This window comes from Carassius carassius, chromosome 36 (assembly GCF_963082965.1).
Source record: "Carassius carassius chromosome 36, fCarCar2.1, whole genome shotgun sequence".
NCBI classification, from domain to species: Eukaryota; Metazoa; Chordata; class Actinopteri; order Cypriniformes; family Cyprinidae; genus Carassius; species Carassius carassius.
The window spans coordinates 24,121,523-24,148,188 of record NC_081790.1 but is presented as its reverse complement, the minus strand read 5'-3'; the positions used below and the strand labels follow the sequence as shown (position 1 = coordinate 24,148,188).

The following is a 26,666-nucleotide window of genomic DNA, read 5'->3' as shown; positions in this document are numbered from 1 at the left end:
AGGCCTAATTATTTTAAGCATATCATCCAAAATAAAATTTGAATATCCTAATATTGTATTTTATTTATATATTATTTATTTACCATGTAATGAAGCCAGAGTTTAACTGAAACATTTAGCCTTTTTTGTTGTTGTTGTTTTTTTTTTTTTTACATAAATGTAAGGTCAGGACAAGTCACCACTTTGGCTTTTATAATTGTTTTACGTTTTTCAGTATAGCCTCCACACTATATATAATTCTGATAGCAAACCTTTACATATACAAACCTGTTTATTTACAATATACAATTTTAAATTACTTTTGCAGCTCCACTCTACTTCAAAGTTTAAAGACTGGATGTAAGTAACCCTCAAACAAACACGTGGTGAGCAGTTCCAAAGCAAGATCATTTCATAATTTCTCTTGCATGAATACACTTACACAAACCCTCCCTTCATGAATCAGTGGCATTTAAACGCACGTCTTTGCCCCGTCATGTAGTTCATGAGGGCTATCAGCAGGTGGTCTGGCATGTGACACAGGTCGGTTAACTCCATATCCTCTGACAGAAACAGAATGCATTCTTTCTGCTACAGATTAAAGCAGAAGAGGGTGGGCTAGAATTAGGAGGAGTGGGAGGGATCTGTCTCTCTCTTCTTCAGACTCTTGGCAGGAAGCAGCCTAGTGAATCTCAGTATGAAAGAAAAACTATTTGAGCGTGTATGTAACAGTTTGGTCCTCTCCTCCCACTTCACTCCACCCATGAAATGAGTGGAGGACAGTAAGAAAACTAGCAGAGCTTTACTACTGTTGCTATGCTCAAGTCTTGTCAGGACCTGTATTGCCGGAGAGGAGGGAAGGCAAGGTAAGTCACATCGGACTTGTTTTGTTTGCTACTTTACGTTTTCTCTTAAGTTTCAATGTCTTGCTTCTTTCATTTCCTTTATTTCTCGGAAAAGGCTCACAGTTGTGTTTTTCCGTTGTCTGTACATTTCTTGTAAAACAAAAACAGGAACTTCTTTGTCAACAGTTTACTTTCAGATTGTTATCGTGAGATAACGTAATTATAGAACGTTTTAAAATTAAAACTTATATTTTGGTTTATAACCTCTCGAAGTGTAGAAGTGTGTGGTCTTGTGAGTTGGGATGAGACTTCTTTGGCACAGTCAACACTGTGTTTGTGTAAACAGAAAAATAATTCATACTTTGTTTGTTGCACAATAGGTCTGTTCACTCCCACTTCTCTACTGAGAATCTGGTTTTATTAAAGTGATGCAGGACTATGATTACATTGGCATTTAGATATAATTTTGCATATATTCATTACAATAACAGGCAAACTTGTACAAAGAATGATATATGAGTTTGTGCTGAATCCTGTCTGTAATAGAGTGCTATTTTCAGACTAGTGGATGAAATGTGCAAAAGTGTATTTAATCTGGCCTAGAGGCGTATAACGTATATTGAAATTGTACTTATCTTTACTGTATTAATATTAAATTCTCAAGTATCTAGACAAAACACTCTTAAAGTAAAGCAAAAGAGCTTTACATTCAGCTGAACTTGACATAAAAAATGTAAAAGTGTTATATACTTACAAAATAGACTGTTAAAGAGACATGCTCAAATGATGCTTTGACAGATTTTACACTGAAATTTATTTCATTCAGAAAATGAAACTTGTGAAGATGGACTGCTTTGTTAGGTGATATCTATGTATTCATTTAATTAAGTTATCCATCCATTTAGTTATTTTTTTAATTCAAGAAAAGGTTAATGAGATCAATATGTTGTTGTAATGAATAAAACGTATTGTTTTAGGTAATATAATCTGAGTAGAAGTGCAAGTTTCAATAACACAGGTAAAGCTCAGATTCACCAAAATAATACTTAATTATAGTAATGAAGAACAATACTGTACTTTACACCCCTGTCAACCATAGAATTAAACAACACTTTCTTGTTATTCTGATTTTCTGCTCTTTGTTTGCTAGTGTTTAAAACTGTGTACATTAGTGTGTGTGTAATGTGCATGTGTTTCCGTGAATGAAAGGAAAAGAGCAGATAACCACCAGCTGTGGAACACATGACATGCATCCTGCTCAGATGCAGCAAGAAAGAAAACGCCCCTGGCTTTTAGCATTTAATATTCACTTCAGCATAATCTGACACGAACAGTAGTTACATGACATAGTAAATGTATTCAAGTGACCCAATTTAGCACAAAATTTTAATGTGACACCTCTTTAAGTTTTGTAAAAATATGCAATAAATAAGTAAATAAAAATACAAGTTTTCTTATCTGTCCCTCTCTCTTTGTTAGGTGTTGTGTATGTAATTCGGTTCTTTCTCATTGGTACTATGAAAGAGATGGACAATTCTTCTGTAAGAAAGATTACTGGTCAAGATTTGGGGAGCAATGCCACGGCTGCTCAGAGTCTATCACCACCGGTCTCATTATGGTAAGAATACAACATTGACAAATCAGTTCATAACATTAAAAATAAAGGGGAAATGTTAGCTTAGTAAAACAAACTTGATGCTCAATATTTTGGTACTACATAAACTGAAAAAATAGTCTGAATTTAACATGACATTTTGAAGGTGAAAGACTGTTATAGAAGTTTCCAGAAAAACATATTCCAATAATGTGCATTTACATAAACTTAAAACAACAACAACAACAAAAACTTCTTTTTTTTTTTAACTGTAGCTAGCTTTTATCTGCATTGGCCAATATTGGATATATGTGCATGTTAATTTTATCTATTTTTATATTTCTGTTTACTTTTGTTTTCATTTACTGCTCAATTTAACTTAAACTTAAAAAAAAAAAAAGTGTTAGAAATTTAATAAATTTAATTTAAATACATTTAATCTTCATCAAATCCCAAAAAGAGATTTAAGCCTTTTTGTTGTGATGCTTAAATTGACTTATGACATTTCAAATGACTGATTTTAGTTTTAGTATTATATTTTTAATTATCAGCTGTTGTAAATAAAGCATGGAAAGAAGCATGGCCATCTTTGAATGTCACTGAGCACTTACACTAACAAGACGTTTGTGAAGAATGTGTTAAGCAACAGAGCATTTACAACAAAATGTGACATTTCTGTTTTTTTAAGATACTGACTAAAAAACTGGATAGTAGTGGATTCATGAATACATGCGTTCCTTTAGTAGACTGCACAACCAGACAACAATTCAGTCACTAAACGGTTACAGCAATTTGATCTTGAAAAGGTTAACTTGGAGGTTTTTGTGTTTTGTCACCATTTCCTGCTGTGACCTGAGGTCATGGACCCCTCCCACTCACAATCTTGCTTCCTTTCATTGTGCTGCTTCACTTCTGCAGAATGATGTCATCCACCTTGTACCACTTCTCAATTCCTCACTTACAGTTTCAGCTGAATTCAAGATAAACTGTACTAGAAAATAACAGTGCCTCTTCCTTCCATCTCTGCAGGTAGCTGGGAAGCATAAATACCATCCCGAGTGTTTTCTCTGTGAAAGCTGTGGCATGGTTATTGGAGATGGTGATTCTTTCACTCTAGTGGATAATGCCAATTTATACTGGTTGGTTTTGTAAAAACATTTATTACTTGCCAATTGCTAAGCATTTTGATGGGAAAGTAAGTACCTCAGTTAATAAGATCTCTTCTTCTCTCATAGCGGACAATGTGGACATCAGAAGGTGTCAATGCAACACTCTGCAGCAAAATGTTCACGGCTTTCTCATACTGTGACATCGATGTCATTTCCTCCTTCTGCAGAAAGCAGACGACGTTTATCCTTCACGGTAGAGCAGAAGGACGCAAGCCCTTTGATCACTGTATCTCAGTAAGTTGTCAATTTAGACACAGTCACACCTGAGCAAAAATATAGGACCAATAAACATCATTTTATTAAATAAATTGTTAAATTAATGACAGCATTCAATTAATATTGATATAAAAAATTCAGAGTGGACATGCACAACCTGAGCCCTGAAGTTAAGCCTTTGATCCATGTTGGAGACAGCATTCTTGAGATCAATGGAATTTCTGTCCAGAACATTCCACTCAATGAGGTCAGTCCTTTACCTCAGATAAGATAACAACAATCTAGAGCTCATTTCATCTATTACCCTTTATATTTTGGCTTTTTTTTTTTTTTACAGATAGATCAGTTGATTCATGATACAGAGCACTGGTTACAAATCACAATTGAACATGATCCTAAAGAACTCACAAAACAAGAAGACTTATCTGGCCTACTGGGAGAAGAACTGGACCAGCCTGGAAAACTAGGTTTCTTTCCCCTTTCCAGCAGCAGTCAAATAAGCCCTAGATCCAGAAATATTCTGTAAGAATTATGGCCCTATTAGACTTTATTACATGTAATGCTACACTGCAAACAAAATCATTTTTTCTTGTTTTAGGTAAAAAAATATCTAAACATATAAGCAACATTAATTTTTTGATAGGCAATTTTCTTTAGAGAATGCACATTAAAAAAATGAAAGGGAAAGTTTACTCAAAAATGAAAGTTCTGTCATCATTTACTCACCCTCATGTCGTTTCAAACCTGTATGAGTTGCTTTCTTATGTTGAACATAAAAGAAGATATTTTGAAGATTGCTGGTAATCAAGCAGTTTGTGATTGCCACTGACTTCCATAGTATTTTTCCCTACTATGGAAGTCAGTGGCAACCACCAACTGTTTGATTACTAGCAATCATCAAAATATCTTCTAGAAATATCTTCTAGAAAGCAACTCATACAGGTTTGGAATGATGTGAGGGTGAGTAAATGATGACAGAATTTTCATTTTTGGGTGAACTATTCCTTTAATTTATTCTTTCCTGTGGTAATTTGGGCAACACTTTAGAATAGGTAACACCTATTAGTTGCTTATTAGCATGCATATTACTAGAATATTAGCCATGTATTAGTGCTAATTAAGAACATATTAATGTCTTATTCTACTTGACCTTATTCTACATCCCTAATCTTACCCAATACCTAAACCTAACAAATACCTTACTAACTATTAATAAGCAGCAAATTTATTGAGAGAAATGTCGTAGTTAATAGTTAACAAGTGTTATTCTAAATTGTTCCCATAATTTGTTTTAAAGATGTATACTTAAAACAAGAAAAAAACAAAAGTCATTTTGCCAATAGACCATGAACATGTGTTACACTGGAACACAAAACCAGTCATAAGGGTCCGTTTTTTTTATTTGAGATCTATACATCACCTGAAAGCTGGTAAATAAGCTTTCCATTAATGTATGGTTTGTTACGATCGGACTATATTTGACCGAGATACAGATTCCAGATACGTCTTAAAAAATAAAAATATTGAGAAAATCGCCTTACAGTTGTCCGAATGAAGTCCTTAGCAATGCATATTACTAATCAAAAATTAAGTTTTGATATATGTATGGTAGGAAGTTTACTAAATATCTTCATGGCACATGATCTTTACTTAATATCCTAATGATTTTTGCCATAGAAGAAAAATCAATCATTTTGACTACAAATATACCTGTGCGACTTAAGACTGGTTTTGTGCTCCAGAGTCACATATCAATATTCTTTGGAAACAAGTCTTGAAATCGTGTTATGTACTGTAAGATGATTTTTAGAGGTTTTTACTGGATAATAGGACTAAAATTAAGAAAATATATCAAATGTTATTTGATAAAGAAATCTGAAAGTCATTTTTGAGAACTGCATACAGGTTTCTTATAGGTGTGAAATTATACACATAAACATTTTCCCTGTGAAGATAAAACTGGAATTTTTAGTTTAAAAAAAGCACCAAATAATTTAAAAGGTCGTATTTATGTCAGGCTCTTTTATTAATTATTAATTTCTGTTTGTCTGCCTCTGTAGGCGCAGCTGCAGCATTGATAAAGGTCCATGCTCACAACGGCATGCTGCACTTCTTTCCCATAGAAGAGACATTAATCGATCAGAGTCTCTGCGTTTTGACCCCACTGACAAAACACAACGTATCTTCCGACCCTCTGACCTCATATACGGTGAAGTTTTGGGTAAAGGTTGTTTTGGACAAGCCATAAAGGTAAAGCAGTATGTCTGAATGATCACATAGAGTATCACCTGAGATCACAGACTGATGGAATGAAGGAATTAACCGCTTCCTTTGGGTTTTCAGGTGACGCATTCGGAAACAGGTGAGGTCATGGTGATTAAGGAACTTCTTCAGTTCGATGAAGAGACTCAGAAGACATTCTTGAAAGAGGTTCGTCATAGTTTTTTTCTTTCTCAGACTGCTATGGCGCAAATGGATTGTTTGCTAATCTAAACGTTTTTGGCTCCAGGTCAAAGTTATGAGATGCCTAGAGCATCCTAATGTCTTAAAGTTTATCGGCATTCTCTACAAAGACAAACGACTGAACCTGATCACTGAGTATGTGCAAGGAGGAACGCTGAGGGACACCATCCAGAAAAAGGTTTGTTCAATTCAATTCAATTCAAGTTTATTTGTATAGCGCTTTTTACAATACAAAACGTTACAAAGCAACTTTACAGAAAATTATGTTTCTACAATATTTAGTAATAGCTTATAAGTGGTGACTGTCAGTTTGTGCACCTATGACAGGATTTGTAGAAAAATGTATACAAGTCGTAGTCAGCCAGATGATGAACAATATTAATTTTATTAATAATTAATCATTATTATATGATGCAGTCACACTTGTAGCAATATTTGTTAGTTCTGTTTGTTGATTCAGGGTTAGCATCATCTGGGGTCCTCTGAGGGTCAGCATCATCTCTTCTCAGGTGTTCTGGATCCAGACTGGAGCTTGTGTAAATCCTAGTTACCAACATAGAAACAAATAGAGACATCATTAGCATAGCTGCTGTTCCAACAAAGTAAAATTGATTAGTTTAACCCAAGCTAAAGAATCAGAATGCACATTTGATCAGATACAACTATACTCACAATTTAAGATACATTATTCAAATGCTTGGCGAAAGAGATGCGTTTTTAATCTAGATTTAAACAGAGAGAGTGGGTCTGAACCCCGAACATTATCAGGAAGGCTATTCCAGAGTTTGGGAGCCAAATGTGAAAAAGCTCTACCTCCTGTTTGTTCTTTCCTTACTGTATATAATTTCATCTCATGAAGTCCATATATTCTTGTCGAAAAGCATGCTGTTATGGTTCTGAGTTAATAAACAAATTTTTTTTCATTATTTGTGACAAGGATCACACTTGGAAAGTTAGAGTGAGCTATGCCAAGGACATTGCCGCTGGAATGGTACGTAATGAAGAGCAATCCAACAATGCAATAAAAGATGGAAATCTTTTCATTAGATCTTCAAACCCTTGCCGAATTGCTTAATACAAAGACATGTTTTGACAAAGAATATGAATCTGAAGCTATAGTTAGCATCCAAATACATGTATTTTCTCTGCCCAATCCAGGCTTACCTTCATTCAATGAATGTCATTCATCGGGATCTGAACTCACACAACTGCTTTGTCCAAGAGGTCAGAATACATCTGAATACTTCTAAACGTAGAGCATGTCTCCAACTGAGCTGAATTGTGTGACAGTACTGGTTTTCCTCACAGAACCAAACAGTGGTAGTTGCAGACTTTGGTTTGGCCCGGCTTGTAAAGGAAGAAAAGAGCTCCTCTCCTGGACAAGTGTCCAAACTGAACAAGCTTGGTCGTAAAAAACGGTATACGGTGGTGGGCAACCCCTATTGGATGGCACCAGAAATGATCCAAGGTGAGCCATATGAATTAACAATCAAAGGATTGACCTTTTTTCAGTTTTGTGATTTTTTTCTTTTTTACATGTTATTTCTCACCTGCAGGAAAAATCTACGATGAACATGTTGACATTTTCTCATTTGGGATTGTCGTTTGTGAGGTGAACTTACATATTTCTCTACCTTAAGTCCAAATTTTTATATAAAGATAATTTAACATACAGTATATGTATATTCCATCCTTATGGCAGATTATTGGAAGAGTATATGCCGATCCGGATGACCTCCCTCGCACACAGGAGTATGGACTGAATGTGAATGAATTTTTGAAGCGATGCTGGTCCAAAGATTGCCCTCCGGCTTTCTTTCCCATTGCGGTTCTTTGCTGTGCCTTGGAGGCTGAAAAACGGTGATTGTCATTGGTCATCTACATAACCTTACCATAAACAAAATCTCATATGCTGAAACGTGGCCTTTTCTCCCTATTTCTTTCTATAGTCCCAGTTTTGCTAAATTAGAGGAGTGGCTGGAGAACCTAATGATGCACATGGAGATTCGACTTCCTTTGATGTCAGAACTAGATAAAATCCGCCAAACGTTTTGGGAGAACCACAGCCAGTCAAAACAAATTTATGGGATTCCATCTGCGAAACAGATGGAGAATTCAGCCTTAGGCAGAAGCTGAAATTTCATGTGATCTGTGGGCGGTTGAACAAAAGACTAGTCTTACAAGTTCATCTGTTACGTTAAAACCTAGATTTTATTATTTTGAATCAGAAAAATCAAGCATAGTGTCAGTTCTGGCAGTCCACGTTAGTCAAGCTAGCGTCAGCTGACTCTCAGTTGATCCATGTCTACCTATAGGAATGCAACAACTATAACAGCACTCATATATAAGGTCCTTCAGTATTATCACCAGCTTTCACGTTGCTCAATAGCTAATTACCCACCTCCATCCCCAACTCCTCCTCTCGTCAGTCAGGATTCAGCCTTTTGAGGCTCATTGAATCAGACTAAGATCTTAAATGTTACATAAAATTTTGAACCTTAATGATATCTACATTCATGTTTGTTATGTTCTGTTTAACATGGGGGGTTATTGCTGCTCTCCCTGCTCTTATCCATTCTAGGCTGCTAGAATAGAACCTTTCCTCCAATCCAAACTGTACGCTAACTGTGAGTCATCTTTGACTATAGTGGTCCTCCTGACAGAAATAAGACTCATTACCCTTTGCTAACTGCTAGTTGGTCAGACTAGTTCTTAAGACAAAATCTTAACACCGAGGCTTAGGTTATGCAACTGACCCCAGATCATGTATGAATGTGGTTAAATACTTTTTCTGAGCCATTTTTGCAGTGACCCTTACTTTTTTCCCCTTAGTATTCAATTTTCATATTTTGCTATGTAATGCTACATTTAAGTGTCTAAATACATTTTAGGGTCACTGTATTTATTTATTTTATTTTTTTTACTTGTTTTTGGTAGTACAATCTGCTGTAGTCATTTTGATCTGTTTGTACTGTTCTCAGACACAATGGTGCTAATAGATTGTTAGTATTATAAATGTAAGCTAAAATAAAAGACCTTATGTGTACTGCGTTAAGTTAACTGAGACTTGTATAGCACTTGTATATCATTGCTCTTTTGATGATTTTGATTGCTTCCATTGTCCTGCTTGCTTTGTATAAAATCATCTGCTAAATGACTAAATGTAAATTTAAATGTAAGCAAAAATGCTTTTAATATTTCTAGCGGATTCAAATTAACCAGTTTCTTCCAACAGTTAAAATTATTGGATGCTAACATAGTCTTCCATCATGATGTGCAACACAAACACCTCTGCTAAAATCTCAGAAAAAGTAGTCTGGGGTTTCATTACATTTTAAATTGTCTTTATTGTTTATGTACGATTGTAGACTTTTTTATTATTAATATTAGGCTATTATTTTACATTCATGTATGTCTAATTTTCTGTTACACGTGTAAGATACTGTGAAACTCCCAACTGACGGAACGAATAAATGTCATGTTTTCATTTGAATTCACTGAAGCCAGTTTGACGGTTTAGTTCATTCACCGAAACGGATCCTCTTTAACAAGTAAGAAATAATAAGATTTTCATAGATTTACTATTATTTTACACATTCACCACTGTCCGTTGGATATTTTACAGTTGATTAACTCTTGTATTTTTTCAACCGATGAATGTGCTGGTTGACGAGAGGTTATCGATGTACTTATTTGTCTAGGCAAAACTAGCATTTATCAACAGTTGAGGAGCATAATGGATAAGCACAGTGACAGTGAGTATTTATTAATATCAATAAACATACGCTATGTAATAACGGTTAGTTTCAACCGGGACATTTTCATACCTCCAAGCGACGACATATCAGGATATCTAAGTTAACTGTTAAATGAACAAACATTTGGATATCGGGCCGCAACTTAATCACTTAAAGAGTACGTTACTATACTTACTATATTTAAACCACCTTACGGTTCCTAGAAGGCCCAGAAATAAAATAAAATATGTATATATATATATATATATATAAGCCTCAATTCGTTCTCTGCTGTTGTATTAAGCGAACGTTAAATGAAAATGCTATTTAAACATCCATCACTAGGGGCTCTCAAAAAAAAAAGAAAGTCTAACAGCATCTATTAAATATTTACAATATCTAGCAATCACTATAGGTTTACAGATTGAGGACATTGACTTTCAAGGTAAAGTTAACACTTTTAATTTTAACAGTTAATTTTTATGTTTGTGAATAATTTTTTATCTTTATTCTTAGCAGTAAGTTGCTATTGTTATAGATAAATATCATATATGTGTGCTTTATACAGTTGATGTTGTCAAGGAAATTACTTTTAAAACTGTTATTATTTTTTTTGTCTATTTCCCATGCCACTTCATATTTCATGAATATCTGCCATAGTAGGGGAGGTAGGTTTTGTATTTAATAAACAAAACAATCAAAAACAAAAAGTTAAAAAAATAAATAAATACAAATTCAGTTTACACAAGCTGCCAGTCATCACATTCAGTCACATTATGCTTTTTTTGCTAGTTTTCCGTAACTCTGAATGACTCTGGAATGGAAAGTCTCCTCAGGGATCCTGACACTTCTCTTTGCGACTCCACTGAAGCGGAGGACAAATATGAAAATATCCATTCGTCTCACATATTTGGCTCATCCTCTTCTCTGGCTGAAGAGACTCATTCCGCTAATGACAAATCACCTCTTAGACCCAAGAGTCCAGGGGGCAGCTTTGACTCTCCTGGCTTTTTAGAGGTAGTGTAACATGCTGCCCACCTTCAGTGGCCAAAGTATGATGAAGTCTCTCATGTTTACAAAGGCTGCATTTATTTGATCAAAAATACAGTAAAACAGTATTACACTTTAAAAAGATGTATGATGTGATGTACTGTACACAAACCAGATTATTTTTCACTCTCCCTCCCAGAAATATGTTGGCATTGTTACATTGCCAAACCAAGTACAACAGAAAGCAGTGAAAAGGGGATTTGTGTTCAATCTGATGGTTGTTGGTAAGAAACATGTAACATACATACATACACACACACTACACATTTTTTAAAAGAAGTCTAATTACAATTTAAAACTTTAATGCATTTTAAAATGTATTTTTTCTTGGAATGTTTATAATCCTAAAATATATCATTTATATGTTTAGGTGAGTCTGGCTTAGGCAAATCCACTCTTGTCAACAGCCTTTTCCACACAAACCTCTATATGGACAGATGCATGCCTGGTGTTTCAGGTAAACCTAACATTATTGAACAACATTTGTATACTACTTATAAAAGTAGTATACCAAACTGCAGAGAAGATTAGATTGTGAAATGTATTAATATCTCTTTCACAGAGAAGATAGCTCGGACAGTATCAGTAACGAAAAACACTTTAGACATTGTTGAAGAGGGAGTAAATCTAAGACTCACTGTTATCGACACCCCTGGTTTTGGAGATGCCATTAATAATCATGAAAGGTATTTTAAGTTTTAAATGTGTACTCATTCATTTTTTGTTTATGTTCCACTCATTCATATGATAATGGTCTTGAACCTATACTGACATAGTGGTCAAGATATATCTTGCAACAGCAAAGACTTGTATTATTCATTTATTTTCCTGTAATACTGTCAAATAAAAGATGGTTATGTGATATTTTTGGGAAATACAGCTCATCATATGCTCCCAGCCAGGCACCCCATGAGGCAACCACACAGTAACACTAATTTGTTTATTACTTTAAAAGGACCATTAATGTTTACAGATTTTTAACGAAAATTAAAAGAGAAAAAAATAAGAATTAGAGAAAATCAATAAATTATAAAAATATTACTGCCAGTCTGTAATCTGAGTATGTAATTCAGATTACATGGAAATAATTACCAAAGAGTATAGAAGCCCAAGAGGCGAAACTCAATAGAACGCTCCATAGCAACAGTTGCCCCCATGACGTGACGGCGCGGCCGCCTTTATGGACTGAAAACTGAAGGAAAACGCCGAGAAATAACGGGAGTCAATGGCACTGAAAAACTTAACATAACAAAAACTTAACAGAACTTAATTTTTTCTGGCCGTCATATCTAAATATGAAAACAATTTAAAATACATTAATGAGGATGACCGACGTTAAATGACAGAAAATATTCGTCTATGTGTTGGTTATGCATGGCCTAATTACCCTTAGGAAAATAGTATTTTGGGACAAAATATTACTATAGAAGTACTATAAGACTACTATAGAAATACTATAGCGGCTCTAGGATATTATAGAGGTAGAGGTATTACAGAACATAACATATTCTGTGATGTTCTGTAATACCTCTATAATATTTTAAAGCTGCTATAGTATTTCTATAGTAGTCTTATCGTACTTCTGTAGTATGTCCCAAGTTACTATAGGCCTAGTATTCCTATAAGATTACTATAATATTTTGATTCCTATATAATATAAGATTCCTATTGCACTTTTTTGTAAGGGTATGTCCCCCACCGAATCGGCTTCATTAGCCTACCACTTACGGTTTGCAAAGATACAATTATAAAATTATTGCAAACCTTTAATCTATCAATATTTATGTTCTATTATGCATTTTCCTTGTTATATGAATAACAGAAATTCATGAAATAATATATAGGCAGACACACAGTAATAAGATTTATTCAAATGTTGATTTTGACATTAGTGAACATCACCATATATATAATTTGTAAAAATAACTAAATAAATAAAATTATAAATGAGCATTTCTAAAGACAGTTCACCTTTAACAAGAATATCACAAAAATATTAACAACTTGTTTTTCAACATCTTCAGTGAAAGTGCACACAGTGAACGTTCCAATGGCAAGAACAAAAACAATCTGTGAATGTCCTATTACAGGCGGAAAGGTACAGAAAAAAGATGTGCAATCTAGCAAGTGCACACATGAACTATAAACAGTACTAAAATGGAAGTGGTGCTATAAGATCTCAGTAATTAATCAGAAACCACCATCTATTGTGTGTGCATTCGTGTATGAAAAGTTTGTTTGTATTTTTTTTCCTTTTGTGAGAGAAGACGCACTGACATAGAATGGAAGCATTAGTCAAAAAGGTGTATAATCTAGCAAATGCACACATGAACAAAAAAGAACTCTGACCATATTTCGGAAACTAGTGTACTACTAGCCAGCTACTTGCTAGCCAGCTACTAGCCAGTTCAAGTTTTGTATAGATTTCTAAAAACGAACAGCAAAACCTCTACACTCAAACTGTCGCTAACAATTTCAGCAGCTTTCAGTCCATAATGGGGGCTGCGCCTCAACAGCGCCATCTACAGACTGTTACCCATAACACAACAGTGTTTCGACTCTTGGGCTTCTATATCTTTGTAATTACTACCCAGCGCAGGTTATTGAGCACTTTTTTAAAAGCTGTTTTAGAATTACCAAATTGAATCACATAACTTGAGTGACTGCTTGTTAAGAAGAAATATTAAGGGCCCTATTTTAACAAACTAAGCACATGGTCTAAAGCAGGGGTTTTCAAACTGTGGGTCGCGACCCACTCGTGGGTCACGGAATGGAACAAGGTGGGTCGCACAAAGTCACTTGGCTGCAGCTAATTTTGCGTTTCAATGACACACAGACACTAACACAGTTCAGTCTAGGGCTGCACGAATGTGACGAGTGGGGCGGGGCCTAGTGCCATGGGAACAGAGCTAGGCCGGTGGAGTGATTGGGAAATGAGCAACACTCACCGGTCTCAAGAACCACGGAGGAGATCGGAAAGATACAAAAGAGGAGCGATGACAGTGAAGGACGAGAGAGGACCAGGCCTGGGTTTTATTTTGTGTTTGTTTTTTATTTGTGCACGGCAGTCATCCGAGAGGGGCTGTCGCGCTGTTTTGTGTTTATTTGGTTATTAAAACTTTGTTTGATTGTCCGCCGGTTCCCACCTCTTTCCACGAAGGAGTCATCGAGGCGGTGGGCTGGAGTGAGTTCGCCCCCCCCCCCCCCCCCCGGCAACTCACTCCAGCCCACCACATCGAGCACCCTCGGCGGCAGACTCCTTCGCCCTGCTCGATGGCACTGCGGATTCACCCCAGCGGCGAAGGATCTTCGGCAGCGCGCCCCTCCTTCCTCCCTGGCTTCGGCACCAGTGTAAAACATTAAAATCTTCACAATCACAGGAAGAAGGAGGCGGGAACTGGGAACCCACTCATCACAACGATATAGCCCACCAACATTAATAATGAACTGCAATATCCTTAGTGTGATTTTCAAATTGCAATTAAGTCCGTGTGCGTTGCGTGTTTTGAAGGTCTCAGAGCAATGTCATTAAAAGGTTCAATCGGTCTTTTTTTACCTATTTCACAATTATTTTAATCTCCAAACTGTTTTAGATAGTTCTGCTTTGCTTCTTATGCTTTTCTAAAAAAGTGTTGGATTGTGCTCCGTTCTCGCCGACACACACGGAAGGATCATGAATGCAACAAAACACAGCAGCGCAGATCACACTTCACTGGAGTGAGCCTGCTTCACGTTTTTATGGACACTACATATTTTAACGCCAGTAAACAAAAATTAAAACTTGTAAATTTGTAGTGAAATTTTCAGTTGTACTCTAAAATAAAATGGTTATTTTTCTTAAATACTTAATTTCTGTCATAAAAATTTTAAGTAAGATTAGGTTTAAAGTAATTTCACTCGTTGTTTTTTTTTTTTTTTTAATATTTTGGTGGGTCGTGAAATATATTACACTTGTCTAGGTGGGTCGTGGAATGGAAAAGTTTGGGAACCACTGGTCTAAAGCACACGGCGCAGGTGCACTCAGGGCGTGTATGGATCCATCTTTGCTAGTTTAACAACTGGAAAACGGTTGGCGCACCCAGGCAAATGGTCTAAACGGGTTGTCCCTATTCTCCTAATGAGTAATGGGTGTGTTTTGGGCGAAACGTGCAATAAACCAATCAGAGTCTTATCTCCCATCCCCTTTAAAAGCCAGTTGCACTAAAGCCATGGTGGGTTCGCTATTTACATGGCAGAATGTAATTTTTCATTAAAAAAAATGTTTGTGAGCTGCTGTGTGTGTGTAATAAGCAAAGTGTATGCGTGTTTTGCACCCGCGTATATAACAAATAAAATATACTAGACAGCCAAATATATGCCAGACTTTAGACAAGGTTTGAGTTGGTCTATGGCGCAGTCTATTTTCAGTTTCTCAAAAAGCAACACCCCAACAGTGTGCCTGAACACACCTCTCTTTTAGACCAGTACGCCCATGGGCACACAAATGCACTTGCTATTTGAGCAGCGCGGCGCAGGACTTGAAAATGAGACCTGCGTGTGCCTGAAACTAGCAAAAACACTTACACTGTGCTTTGTGCTGCTTTGTGCCAGGTGTATGATAGGGCCTTAAAAATGCAAAAAGGTATTTACACATGGTTTTTCTTCCAGCTGGAAGGCTGCGGTTCATTATGTAGATCAGGAGATGGAGAAGTACCGCAAAAATGAGATTGGGTTGAACCGTAAAAACATAACAGACAACAGAGTGCACTGCTGTCTGTACTTCATTTCGCCTCATGGCCATGGGTAAGACCTCTTCTCGGCACAGGTGTTTTTGTGTCTGTTTCTATCCCAGGATTTTAGTAACCATGAAAACTGAGACCATGTTCAAATGACAAATTTCCTTTGTGCTGTCTCAGTCTCAAACCAATTGATGTGAACTTTATGAAAGCCCTGGATCAGAAGGTCAACATTGTGCCTGTGCTGGCTAAAGCAGACAGCCTCACTCCAAAAGAGACCCGCAATATGAAGGCAAAGGTGAGAAGGCACGTGTACTGAAAGTCTGAGTAAACTCACATACAGTGACAGATGTTTCTAAAGTGTATCATGTAGATATTTTTGAGAACATGGAACTGTCAACAAAAACCACCAGATGAGCTAAACAAATCCCATTTGTCTCCTTAGATTTTGAGTGAAATTGATAAATTCAAAATCAGGATCTTCCAGGTCTCGGAGTGCGACACGTATAATGAAGATCTGTTTAAGCAGCAGACTCTAGAGATAAAGGTCAGGACTACAGGTTTCTTTTAGAAAAGAGTCACAGATTTTGTTTTGCTTCTTTAAAGTTGTAATGACATATTTTTTCACCAAGAATCGGAGTACTGTCAAATGTACTGATTTAAAATGAATACTGAGGCATTTATAGTAAACTAATGTAATATATTTATAAAAGAAAGATACAGCTTTACTATTCTCTGAAAACAGCTGAGCTCCTGGCGGTGCACTGTGGGTGGAGCTAAAGAGTCAGAATGCCAACAAAATACAAAAATTTGATGCAGCTTTACCTACCTATACCTATCTGCAGTTCTGAATCATGTCCGGAATCTTTTATCGCTGGGACCACTCTCATCTTTCATTAACAAACGATGTTTAAATCCAGCTTCGAACTGGGCCTTGTTTATAAAACATTCGATACCCCTCCTTTTAATGTAATATCAAATTACACATTACAGTTAAAATAATCAATACATGTGCTTTAGTATGTTAGTCTACATAAAAATGACTGTACTTTAAAGCACACTAGATGGTTATTGAAAAAAATTTTAACTTTTAATTTGAAATTATTAGGAAGTGAACTATTTAAAAGTGTATTTACGTGTGTTAAAAACAGTCATGAAAGTGTACTATACTTTTATTTAATTGGTATTATATTATTTACAAGTATAGTTTTTATAAATATACTTTTAAAATATTAAGTATAGTACAAGTGCACATTCAATATAAATAAGTGCACTGTTTATTTACGCAGTCATTTTTAATCTTATTTAAAAAAAATAAAAATTATAAGGATTTATCTTGTTGCCTATTTGTTAATGTTTATAAAACTTTTGTGACAACTCTACAATGTTTCTATGTCCTCCTATAGAGAAGTATACCCTTTGCTGTTATTGGGAGTAGTACAGTAGTAGAGAGAAATGGCAGAAGAGTTCGAGCCCGTGTCTATCCATGGGGCACTGTAGAAGGTATGTTTACTTACACCATGAGATGTTACATTTATACTTAAGGTAACATTTAGGATGTTAAAATATAAAGAGCTAAATTAATTTTAACAGGAATACGTGACTTAAAAATAAAAATTATGTCATTGTGTTGTTTCCTATCTACATGAATCTCTTCTGTCAATAACAAAATGAGAAGTTGCTCTAACATTGCTCTTTCCCCTACTTTTCTTTCTATTAACTGAATATAACACAGAGGTCATTTATGATGGGTATACTGTATGTAAAGTGCTCTTTAAACATCCCTTTTTTCTCTTTCTCTAACAGTTGAGAATCCATCTCACAGTGATTTTGTGCATCTGAGAAACATGTTGATCCGCACACACATGCAGGACCTGATACACACAACCCACTATGTGTTGTATGAGAACTATCGTATAAATAGCCTGTGCAGGAACCCATTCTTGGTATAAAAAGGCAACTTATTTATCCTTTAGCACTGAGAAAATTTCATGACCTTGTTAATAACAATAATTCTTTTTTTTCTTTGGTTTGTTTTTGTTAACAATAGGAGAATGTCTAAGGATTTTTCAGCAAGATGACAGATGAGGACAATGTGTGTCTCACTGAAATCTCAAAACGGAAGAGGCAATGAAAGGGCCTACTGAAGAATATATATATTTTTTTTTTAATGTACAATTTTAAAAAGTTAACTTAAAGACAGAGCCATGACCCTATTGCATGTTTGAATTATTTAAATTGAGGTGTCTAACAAAATTTTTTTACCATTTAGACCCATACATTTATTTGGGGCGAAACAAAAATAAATAAATAAAAATAGAAACTATGTAACTAAAATACAATCAGCCTCTTTTTACTGCATAACTTTAAATTAGGGTACTCATATTTTTACTCAGGAAACAAATCAATGCTTTACTGTTAAATGCACATGTATTGTCATTTATTGTCTCTGAAAAGACAAAATAACACTTTCTGAGAGACACAGCTGCTATGTTTTCTTTAAAATTTCTTCTGCAAGAAAAGAAAAGAAAAAACTGTCAAATGTATCCAGTAGTAATATATTGATAGGTGAGCAGAACCCAGACACACCTTTAGGTGTTTCTTAAAATAAGATATGATGTGCTTATGTAAAGTTAAGTTCAAGATACGGTTAGTTCTTTTTTTTAAATGTCATATAATGGCTCCTCAAAAACTTCATATCTATGAATGAATGGTAATATATGATAATTTTATTTTAGAAAAAACAACAACTTGAAATCAAGATCTCACCTTATGACAAGCCGTCTTTGAATTGCTCTGATGTGCAAGAATTTGCAGAGTGACCTCCTGTGGAAGGAGTTTGGAAAAACCACCCTAGAAGACAGTTTTTAGATTAGTTTTTTGTCTATTAGATTAGTATAAGATTAATGTTTGGAATCAGATTTGAATTGCCAAATTTACAGTTTAAATATTGCAGTGCAACAGTACAGATTGGCAACACATTTGAAATGTGACTGTTTCCTGGCGCATGATAACCCGTGCCACATCCTCTTCAGTGGTCACTATTTGCCACAGGACAAACCAATTTAACTCCTCACACATGACGGGCTGCTGTTGTTAAGAATCCCTGTCAGTCATGAAGCTGAAAAAAAAGTTACAAATTACAAAAAATGGCAGTTGTCTATTGAAAAATCATATATAGTCTATGATTAATGTTGATATGAGATGTTTGAAATTAAAACAGTGACTGAGAGGAGAAATAGAATGCACAGCCTACTTACAATGCTGATGGAGTAGTCTAAATGGTTAATATATGATACACCAAGAGTGCTAACAAAGGAAAGAGTTAGAAAAGTATAATTATTGTTATAGGACAAAACTATTAGAGAAATAGAATTTTTTTTAGCTTAATAAACATTATAATACAAACTGACACTTAAAGGGCAACATCACTTCTTCATACAGACAAATCAACTAAATCTTGTGAGATGCTGTCACTCCAGCATTCATCAACTTGAGAGTGACTGGTGATTGCTTCCTCCAGGTGTTCGCTCCAGTATTTAATAACCATATTTATTATCAAATCTCAAACTTACACAACTTTGTCCACTGAAGTTTTTTCTTTTCAGAAAGATGTTTTGTCGACTGAATAATTGGTATTGTTAAACCACTGTCCTGTACAAGCCTGCACTTCTATTTCTCACAGCTTCATTTTCATGCCTGTCAAACACTAAATACGGTCCAATCCCAACTAAGGTCTATTAGCATTAAAATTCAGTTATCTGCCATATTCAGAAGTGATACCATTGACCAAACTTATATAAAAAAGTAAAATATAAAAAGTCTAAAAAAAGGAACTTGTATAGTCAGAGGTCAAAAGGGCAGCTGCTTGAGCACCTCTTGGGGTCTATCTGTGCAACTGCCTATTTTCCTAAATATTAGATTTCACATGGCAATATATAATTTATTCATATTTATAATAATTCATAGCACAATTCATACTCTTTTTTTTTTTTACTAAATTATTGTTTTTTCACATTGAATGCAGGCCTTTGGTTTTGTATATTATATAATGTTAATTTCCAGCGGATCGAGTTTACTGTAGAGTTTTTACATTCTTTTTAAATGAATAACATAGACTTACAGTTTATCTGTAACTGATCATTTGGTATGTAAAAATTATTATTTATTCATTTTTTTCCATTGAGCTACTATAATGAAAGTAATCATGTCTTTTCATGGTTATGGCGATTTGTTCACAGATAAAGACATTTATTATTTTACTTGGCATATTATATGTTAAGGTTTTCAATCTCATTCATATTTTAAACGCAATATAATTATAGTAGTGTACCTACAAACGAGCGCAATGACGCCAACCAACGCATCTTTAAGCTGGCGTTGGCACCTAAGCGACCAATCAAAGACTTGTTTATAAACGCGACGCAACTGAAACGCGAGTGAACGCGACGCGCTGCTCTCACTGATTGCACTGAGCCGTTGTCAGATTGGACAGTCAACCGCGTTAGTTGTGCCTGCTTTCATCCGTATGTAGGTTACCAAGCGTTTTAAGGGTCAGGGAAGGTACGTTAATTTTAGTGCGGATATTAACTCCACAGATAAACCCCGCATAGAGGAAAAGATCATTAGAAAAACACCCAAAGCATTGACAAGTGGATGTAAACTCCGTCTGGGAACATGGAGCACCTGTCGTCGACCACCAACAGGTTCGTGAATGCGATGTACAGGCAGCGCGAGCGCGGTAAGACTTTTTTTTTTTTTTTTTTAAGATAAACACAATACATTTTTACATAATGGATTTGCTTATGTAGGTCATTGACGCATCCGACTAAATCTAGATAAATTTTGAAACTTGAATAATATTTTTTCTCTTTGTTTACATGCTTTCATTGGCACCAGATCCTGAGGTATGGATGCATAACAATTCATCTCCTCTAAGATAGAAATGTAGTAAGAGTTGTGACAAAACAATCCACACTTCTCCAGCATCTTACTGGAGATCAGAGCATTAGTGTGAGGTATTAATGTGTCTGGACTAATGAGCAGTGACAGGCTGAATGCAGGTCACGTTGTTTGCATTAAAGACTGAGCGACTTTCTGTAGTCAATCTGTACAGAGATGAACCTTTACTGTCGTTCAAACCGCTCAAAGCTGTTCTGTTCTTTTCTTTTATATCTATTTGATATTGTGATTTTGTTGTGATAAAACATGTAATTCATAAAAAAATATATATATTGTTAAATTAATAGTTTGCTAATAAACTATGGATGAATTGGTCTGGGGCAGAATGAAGGGGAATTGAGTAAAGTGACAAATTAAAATTGTGTATGATTAAATGCCAGTGCCACTTATGATTTTCTGGCTCCAAAATAATTCCAAAACATTTCCATATAGCTAATAAAAGTAAATGTGGACTTGGTCGGTCAAGCTCTGAAATTATTAGAAAGATTATCAAAGAATACTTATATAAATATCACTCTTTATTTCCCACAAAAATGCTTTTGTCTTTCACTGTCAACCTGAATAAGTGGGCAAAACTCAAGTTACATCAAAATTGTTATTTTGTACTCATACCTGCAGTATTTGAGTAAGATAACTCATGCATTTAACTTAAAAATATCACACAATTTCAACTTGAAAAAGAGAACTGAATACTCATAAAAGTCCATTTGTTTGAAATTGCTTAATTTAAGAGATCCCTACTCAACAGTTAATTATTTTGACCATTAAGGTTTACAGTGTTTGTCTATTATTATATTATTGTCTAGTAATCAACATTACTGTAGCTATAAATGGTTAATCATCAGATGGAAGAAAGAAAAGGTTAATCACTATTCAGTAAACAAACAAATAAGTTACAAAAAATAAATAGTGCTGTCAAACAATGAATCGAATCCAAAATAAAAGTTTTTGTTTACATAATATATACTTTATATATTTATTATGTATATATAAACACACACAGTAAATATTTAGAAAATATTTACATGTAGCCATTTACATCTATATATTTATATTCTTATATTTTATACTATATATAAATATATTTAACATATAAACAAAATTTTTGATATATATATACACATACATATATTATGTAAACAAAAGCTTTTATTTTGGATGTGATTAATCATGATTAATCGTTAGACAGCACTAGAAAAAAGACTAGAAAAAAAGATGTATGTAGCTTACTTCTGTTACAGTGCAACCTTCAAACTGATTATTTTATTTATATATATATATATAATATATATATATATATATATATATATATATATGTATATGTGTGTGTGTGTGTGTGTGTGTTATTAAGTTTATACATATGGAAACAATAAAGTAATTTGTGTTCCACATCTGCAGTTGTCTAGTTTAGCCATAGAAGACTGTGAGGACGCTGAACTGGCCTATACCATGAGAGACCTGCCCCCTAGAGCTGCTCACACCTTCCCTGGATGTGAGAAGCCCATGATGGACAGGGAGCCGGATGGCAGCACCCACCCTAATACACTAGGGACACCCACTTTCACCCGGCCGATGAACAGAAGTTTCCTGGGCTCTGAGACGGAGTTACCCCACCGTGGACAGCTCAGCTCCATGAGCTCTCTGGATTCTCCCCTGAGCCCCTCTCGCCCAAAAAGTCCTTGGGGCAGATTTGACCCCTATGACTCTGCTGAGGTAATGCCAGTCCTGTGTATGATGCATAATGTTGTCAGCCTATTTGATGGCTTGCTCTGGACCTAATTTTGAAAATACTTATTTTTAAATCACATCCCCAACTTTTAGGATCAAGATAAGGAGTATGTTGGCTTTGCAACGCTGCCTAGCCAAGTGCACAGGAAATCTGTGAAAAAGGGGTTTGCCTTTACTCTTATGGTGGCAGGTGAGGTCATCAGATGCTATATGTCACAGCCAGCACAAAGTAAAAATTAAATTTGATGTCCAATGAAACTTTCTTTTGATCCGTCCAGGGGAGTCGGGTTTGGGGAAATCTACACTAGTCAACAGCCTCTTCCTCACAGACCTTTACAAAGACAGGAAGATGCTGAATGCTGAAGGTAGGATATCATTAACCGAAACAAAATCAATAAAAAATTTACTCAAACATTTCCTGGAATAAAACAACAAGTTGAAATACTACAATAAACTAAATAAACCAACAAAAAAATTGTGTAGAAATATAAAAAGAAAAAAAAAAAAAAAAGACAAACCACAACACAATTACTTAAATTGTAACTGTAAACTGTAAAGACATACAAATATTTTTTTTTTAGAAAATAGTAAGAAAAACTGTAATAGCATTTTAATTATACTAGAAATAACATTGGTGTAGAGTTCATTCTTCTGTAAAACAACTTATAAGCATTATGTAGTTTAGTCAATCACAACACATTTTTTGTTTAAGAAAACAACTGCAATTTAAAAATTACAGTGACATAAATACGCCATCAAACATATTTTTTAATTAAAATTCATTTTGATGAAATATTTAAAAACCCTTGTGGATTAAATCAAAGTCATGTGGTGCAACCAATATGGAGGAACTAAAACGGCTCTTAAAATATCAGATAATTTGACTTAATGACGAGGCAAAGTTCAGGTTGTAAAAAGTCATGTGGTTATACCCCCCCCCCCAATAAGTGTAATAATATTTGTTAATTAATACATTCATAATATGTGTTAAAAACAATTGATTTACTTTGAAAAGTATATATTTTAAAGCATTTTAATAATGCTTAATATATGAACATGTATTCAAGGTGTAAGGAAAATGTTATTAATATTACTTGATGGTTACACCACATGAAACTAACTTTTCTTGAAAATGGTATACATTTTCAAAACTACATGAAACCATTAATTCAACTATTACATTTCTAATAACTAGGCACACATTTTTAACTTGTTTTCTTGTTTTTCTTTATCTGTATTTATCACTGACTCATTGAAGAGCGGATCTCACAGACAGTGGAAATCACGAAACACACTGTGGCTATAGAGGAGAAAGGAGTCAAACTGAAACTCACCATTGTGGATACACCAGGATTCGGGGATGCTGTCAACAACACAGAGAGGTGGAACTACAAAATGAAGTCATTTCTCTCCGAATACATGTTGGACTTTGCTGATACAAATACATTTGCTCGTTTTCAGTTTTGTAACCTCAATTTTATGTTAACTGTAACAGCTGGAGGACAGTTGTGGACTACATTGACCAGCAGTTTGAGCAATACTTTCGTGATGAAAGCGGCCTCAACCGTAAAAACATTCAGGACAACCGTGTGCACTGCTGCCTCTACTTCATCTCACCATATGGCCATGGGTAACATTCCCTGACAACTACTGTAGCTACTAGCATTTAGTATTTTTAGGTTATCAGCATCATCTAAAAAAAAAGGTGTTTAGTTATTAAGTCAATCCCAGAATCATGTTCTATATTGATTTTTTGAAACCTCTGAAATATTGCAATCAGCATGTTGTAAAACCCATATCAATCAACCACTATTTAAGATTAAATCAGTTTAATGATAATATGAACCAATAGAGGTGGCACTGGCATTTTGTTTTGGAAATGTACCTCAGGAATTATGGGATGGGTGACACTTTCTTCCCGTCTCTCCTCAGACTCAGACCGATGGACGTGGAGTTCATGAAGATGCTACATGAGAAGGTCAACATAGTGCCTGTGCTGGCCAAAGCAGATGGTCTCACCCCACTGGAAGTCAGAAAAATGAAAATGAAGGTATGGAGTGTATAAAAAGTATCTATATATAATATCACAGTCCTCATGGGTTTGTTTTTTTTTCTCTAGATTCGTATGGAGATTGAGAGATTCGATATTAACATCTACCAGTTCCCTGAATGTGATTCAGATGAAGATGAGGAGTTCAAACTTCAACACCAGGAACTGAAGGTGCCCTGCCCTGCTCCATATTTACATCACACTTACCATAACACAGACCAAACTGACATGTGGATTTCCTTCTTTGTTACAGGACACCATTCCCTTTGCAGTAATTGGCAGTAATGTCCAAGTTGAAAGCCAAGGCAGGCGCTTCAGAGGCCGTCAGTACCCCTGGGGTGTGGTGGAAGGTACTTAGACCTCATCGTAGACTTTAATGTACTATTGTACATACTCTTCTGTTTGTACACAGACGATTAATTAAGTGTCCTTGCAAAAACAGTAATAATCTGTACAGTATGCTCTTACCTGGATACATAGCGATATGTATTAAATAGCAAATCTCAACATCTTGATTGTAATATTGGTGAAAAGTGTAAACTATATTTTTAGCCAGTGATTATTTATTTATTTATTTGGGATGATGCAAGTTATTTAATTTGTAACAAAAATGTAGCTTAGCTATCGTTCGATATATAGAGAGCTGGATACAAAGTTCCATATATAGGTACAGTTTTGATGAGAGAAACGAAGCTTTTCAAATCTTTGAAACAACTGAACCAATTGCTTCGCAAAATGATTCAATATTTCGAAGTGTTCTAAACCACACACTAGTGACACCTAACGGTCAAAACTGTGTAAATGCAATGAAAACTCAGTCCAAACATGCATATAAATAGGGTAAACTAAAATTATCTAACCATCCATTAAATATTAAGTGTCTGCATATGATCTTTTATCCATTTTCAGGGTTTGTTTTGGTTATTCAATGAATGTCTCGGCTAATCGGGACATTAAATGATTATTAACTATACTATTATTCCTTATAATTATACAAATTTATAAAATCTGATCTGAAATCAGGACAGAATTAGACGCTTGTTCAGTGGTTTACCGTTATGGGGCAATCTCAGTGATCTTGTACGATTTAGGGGTTCACAGAGCTCACCTCTAGCAGTGGATCACTGAAATGTCGAAAACATTTTAGTTTAGAAACAGCCTCGTTTACTGAAATCATGTCACTTTGGTAGTATGTGTAAAATATGAGTATGATATGATTCGAAACTAAAAATTCATGAAGCCGTTGTTTTGAAAGTGCTCATCACTTCTGTACAGCACACATATGTACTATATATTAAATCAAAATGGCTCTTGCAGTGGAGAACCCTGCTCACTCCGACTTCCTGAAGCTGAGGAACATGTTGGTGCGCACGCACATGCAAGACCTGAAGGATGTGACACGGGAAGCTCATTACGAGAATTACCGCGCTCAGTGCATCCAGAACATGACCCGCATGGTGGTCAGGGAGAGGAAACGCAGGTCAGAGGATGAACTGACATCATCAGACTATATTCTTTAGTGTAAATTAATGGTGTGCTTATTCATGATCATGATGCTTCATCACTGACCTTCCTGTGTGGTTTATGTTACTGTTTCTTTCATCCAGCCTGTGTAACCGGCAAAGAGACAGCACCTCAGATCTTCCTGTGCCTCTGATGCCGGTGGACAGCGAGACTGAGCGACTTATTTGGGAGAAAGATGAAGAGGTAATACAGTTTTGTTTTTTAATTAGATGCATACAATGTCTCCAGTGCATGTTTGGTGCTTGTTAAGTCTCTCATTTCATTAAAGTTCTCTGATAGTTGTAATTAATCTGGTTACTTTCTCCTTCTGCAGTTGCGCCGAATGCAGGAAGTTCTGGAAAGGATTCAGGAACAGATGCATCATGGATATTAAGACAGACTAATCAATTAACTGAAATGTTTACGATGTCAAAGGTGCAGAGAATATTAACTATATAACTATATAATGTGTGCATCTTGTGAAAGTAGGTGTTTGAAGGAATGTGTCCTAAATTAGCCGTCTGAAAAGGTATGAATACATCTACAGAAATACTTTTAATATTTTAGATTGAATGTAAATACGACTGCTGTGATGCATAAGAAATAAGACCAATACAACTTGACTTGTAAATGTCATAAGATTTATTATGAATCG

The 26,666-nt window shown here is 35.2% G+C and overlaps 3 protein-coding genes across 3 annotated transcripts; all 3 read left to right on the top strand.

Moving 5' to 3' along the window:
• Positions 1-630: 630 nt before the first annotated feature.
• LOC132117449 (LIM domain kinase 1-like) lies at positions 631-9,123 on the top strand. The gene is made up of 15 exons (XM_059526743.1): positions 631-845; positions 2,304-2,442; positions 3,448-3,557; positions 3,654-3,821; positions 3,945-4,050; positions 4,141-4,325; positions 5,864-6,053; positions 6,147-6,233; positions 6,313-6,444; positions 7,204-7,257; positions 7,425-7,490; positions 7,575-7,734; positions 7,823-7,878; positions 7,969-8,126; positions 8,216-9,123. Exons 1-15 carry the CDS (start codon positions 796-798, stop codon positions 8,400-8,402), a joined length of 1,848 nt encoding a protein of 615 aa, XP_059382726.1. The 5' UTR covers positions 631-795; the 3' UTR covers positions 8,403-9,123.
• A 10-nt stretch (positions 9,124-9,133) lies between these two features.
• Positions 9,134-17,925, top strand: zgc:162239 (uncharacterized protein LOC558037 homolog). Its single transcript, XM_059526744.1, has 13 exons — positions 9,134-9,817; positions 9,968-10,021; positions 10,407-10,453; positions 10,796-11,020; positions 11,193-11,277; positions 11,424-11,510; positions 11,616-11,739; positions 15,701-15,835; positions 15,949-16,066; positions 16,214-16,315; positions 17,175-17,271; positions 17,575-17,714; positions 17,819-17,925. The coding sequence occupies exons 2-13, from the start codon at positions 10,003-10,005 to the stop codon at positions 17,828-17,830; spliced, it is 1,191 nt and encodes a 396-aa protein (XP_059382727.1). The 5' UTR covers positions 9,134-9,817; positions 9,968-10,002; the 3' UTR covers positions 17,831-17,925.
• A 2,263-nt stretch (positions 17,926-20,188) lies between these two features.
• septin4a (septin 4a) lies at positions 20,189-26,650 on the top strand. The gene is made up of 12 exons (XM_059526742.1): positions 20,189-20,509; positions 22,129-22,443; positions 22,552-22,648; positions 22,737-22,823; positions 23,717-23,840; positions 23,954-24,088; positions 24,391-24,508; positions 24,578-24,679; positions 24,762-24,858; positions 25,826-25,988; positions 26,116-26,215; positions 26,346-26,650. Exons 1-12 carry the CDS (start codon positions 20,483-20,485, stop codon positions 26,403-26,405), a joined length of 1,425 nt encoding a protein of 474 aa, XP_059382725.1. The 5' UTR covers positions 20,189-20,482; the 3' UTR covers positions 26,406-26,650.
• Positions 26,651-26,666: the final 16 nt, after the last annotated feature.